This window comes from Sinocyclocheilus grahami, unplaced genomic scaffold (genome assembly GCF_001515645.1).
Source record: "Sinocyclocheilus grahami isolate Dianchi unplaced genomic scaffold, SAMN03320097.WGS_v1.1 scaffold50.1, whole genome shotgun sequence".
Taxonomy (NCBI): Eukaryota; Metazoa; Chordata; class Actinopteri; order Cypriniformes; family Cyprinidae; genus Sinocyclocheilus; species Sinocyclocheilus grahami.
In genome coordinates this window covers 904,161-906,594 of record NW_015505229.1, presented here as the reverse complement: position 1 = coordinate 906,594, position 2,434 = coordinate 904,161, and the positions used below count along the sequence as shown (strand labels likewise).

At 31.2% G+C, this 2,434-nt stretch overlaps 1 protein-coding gene across 1 annotated transcript in view; it reads left to right on the top strand.

The window, feature by feature from the left end:
* LOC107583131 (leucine-rich repeat-containing protein 16B-like) overlaps nucleotides 1–2,434 on the top strand; it is a 49,985-nt gene that overhangs the window by 28,594 nt on the left and 18,957 nt on the right. The window contains exon 15 of the mRNA XM_016269245.1: nucleotides 1,347–1,457. Coding sequence (XP_016124731.1) covers nucleotides 1,347–1,457 — 111 coding nt within the window. The remainder of the gene's footprint in view (nucleotides 1–1,346; nucleotides 1,458–2,434) is intronic.

The window sequence follows — 2,434 nt, the reverse complement described above, 5'->3', positions numbered from 1 at the left end:
TATATATATATATATATATATATATATATATATATATATATATATATATATATATATATATATATATATACAAAAAGCATATCTATAGCTGACCCTGGATCACAAAACCAGAAATTGTTTTTCGAAATTGAGATTTATACATCATCTTTAAGTGGAATAAATAAGCTTTCCATTGATTTATGGTTTGTTATAATAGGACAATATTTGGCTGAGATACAACTATTTGATAATCTGAAATCTGAGGTGTGCAAAAAAATTATTGAGAAAATCGCCTTTAAAGTTGTCCAACTTATGTTCTTAGCCATGTATATTACTAATCAAAAATTAAGTTTTGATATAGGCCTATTTACGGTAGGAAATTTACAAAATATCTTAATTTAACATGATCTTTACTTAAAATCCTAATGATTTTTGGCATAAAAGAAAAATCTAAAAATTTTGACCCATACAATGTATTTTTGGCTATTGCTACAAATATACCCAGCTACTTATGACTGGTTTTGTGGTCCAGGGTCACACACACACATACATATATACTGTATATATATATAATATATCATTTATAATTTAATAATACATTTTTTTTTCTTTTTTTTTGCAATTTTTCCAAATAAATTGTTTTTATACTCACAAATGACTGTATTTGTTGACTGTATTTAAATCCCTATGGAGAAAATTTATAAATATTTCCAAAATTAAAATGGCTGAAAAAAGGGCAGTCACTGTTGCGTTCTATTCTAATTATATGTTAATGAAATATGTTAGTCATTCATATGGGTGGAGTTTAATCCATATAAACAGTCCAATATGAGCTGTTACCCCCTTTCCATGTTCCTACATCTCAAAATCAGTTTTTGTTTTTTTGTAATCAGTTTTAAAACATTAAACTCAAGCTGAAAGGTTGTTTTAACTTTCTAGATTGTTTGTACGTGATTCTACCATACCATTTTCAGTTTTAATTTTCAAACACTTTTATGCTGCTGCCTGCTTCCCTTTTATGCTTCCATTGTAAATGCATTACTGCAAGCGTCGTATGTTTGTTTTCACAGATTGAGGGTTTATTCCAAATGAATTGGAATGACATAGAGTAGATGTTGATAGAGCTTACGTGCAGTACACAGATTACAACAGATATCCACTCTGAGACAGGCAGTTGAGGTAAGCAGGTTAGAAAAGCCTGTGAAACCATCTGCAATCACAAACCCAATGTGAGCACACAGTAGGAGGCTCTCAGGGAGGCAGAGGAGGGACTGAGGGGAGGTGTGTGAAGTGTCATTAATCTTGGAGTTGATGGAGTTTATAGGTGTGTGTGTGTGTGTAAATCCTGCTATTTCCTGTGCTTGCAGGGTTCTGGACGAGGTTCTGCAGAAACTAGTGCATCTGGTGCAAGAGGAAGAGTGTGTGAGTATTTCACAAGCACACACACACACCCAACCAGCGGAGTGTACCAAATTAGTGTAGGGTCACAAGCGAGCAGAGCTGATGATAATTAGGTGTGGGGAATCTACTAACAATACAGGAGCAAAATGGACTAAGACATGCTTTTTTGGGGTGCGTTAAATAATAACGCAAATATAAGCAAATTGCCAACCGCAAACTTTAGTAAATCATCTTGTATTATTATTTTAAATACTCTCCTCCCAAAAATGTTGTGTCTGAAAGGGAAACTCCTGCAAATGCATATGAAGTAAGGACAGTTGCAAAATGTCCACACCTTTTTTTTTTTTTTTTACTGCATGTCTTTAGTCAATCTTACAGAGGGTTTGCGCTGGCTAAATTTGATCGTAGATCTTTGAATGATATATTATTTTCCATAGAAAGCTTTGCAAAGTTCAGCAAAATTTTGATCGCACACAATTTATGATGTCCTACATCCTGTGCACTTGGCATTTTTTGTAATGAAATGTTTTAGCTAATTTGCTAATGGATCATTTTTTTTTAAATATGGTGATGAACATGTCCCTTGACTTTTCTGTCATAAACATGATTTTATAACACTGTCATTTTATAACCTACCAATCTATTAAATAAAAATATCTATCTATCTATCTATCTATCTATCTATCTATCTATCTATCTATCTATCTATCTATCTATCTATCTATTCATTAATTTAAATTTATTTATGTATTTATTTTTTCCTTTTTTTTCTGGAGTTAAGCATTAGTGCATCGTATAACAAAATAACAAAACAGGCAACTAATAATAATATTAATAATTAAAAACTAAAAAAACTAAAGCCAAATGAATAATGTATAGATATTTATACATCCTATTAGCTTTTATGGAATAAAACCGAACTGAACCTCAACAGATTCAGCAATTAACAATTTTGACCCTAATTCTTTAAGTCTGTTTAACACATTTGACTATGTTCAGAATTCATCAAATTTTTCCTCAAAATCAGTGCAGAAAATGTACAAAATGCATTCAG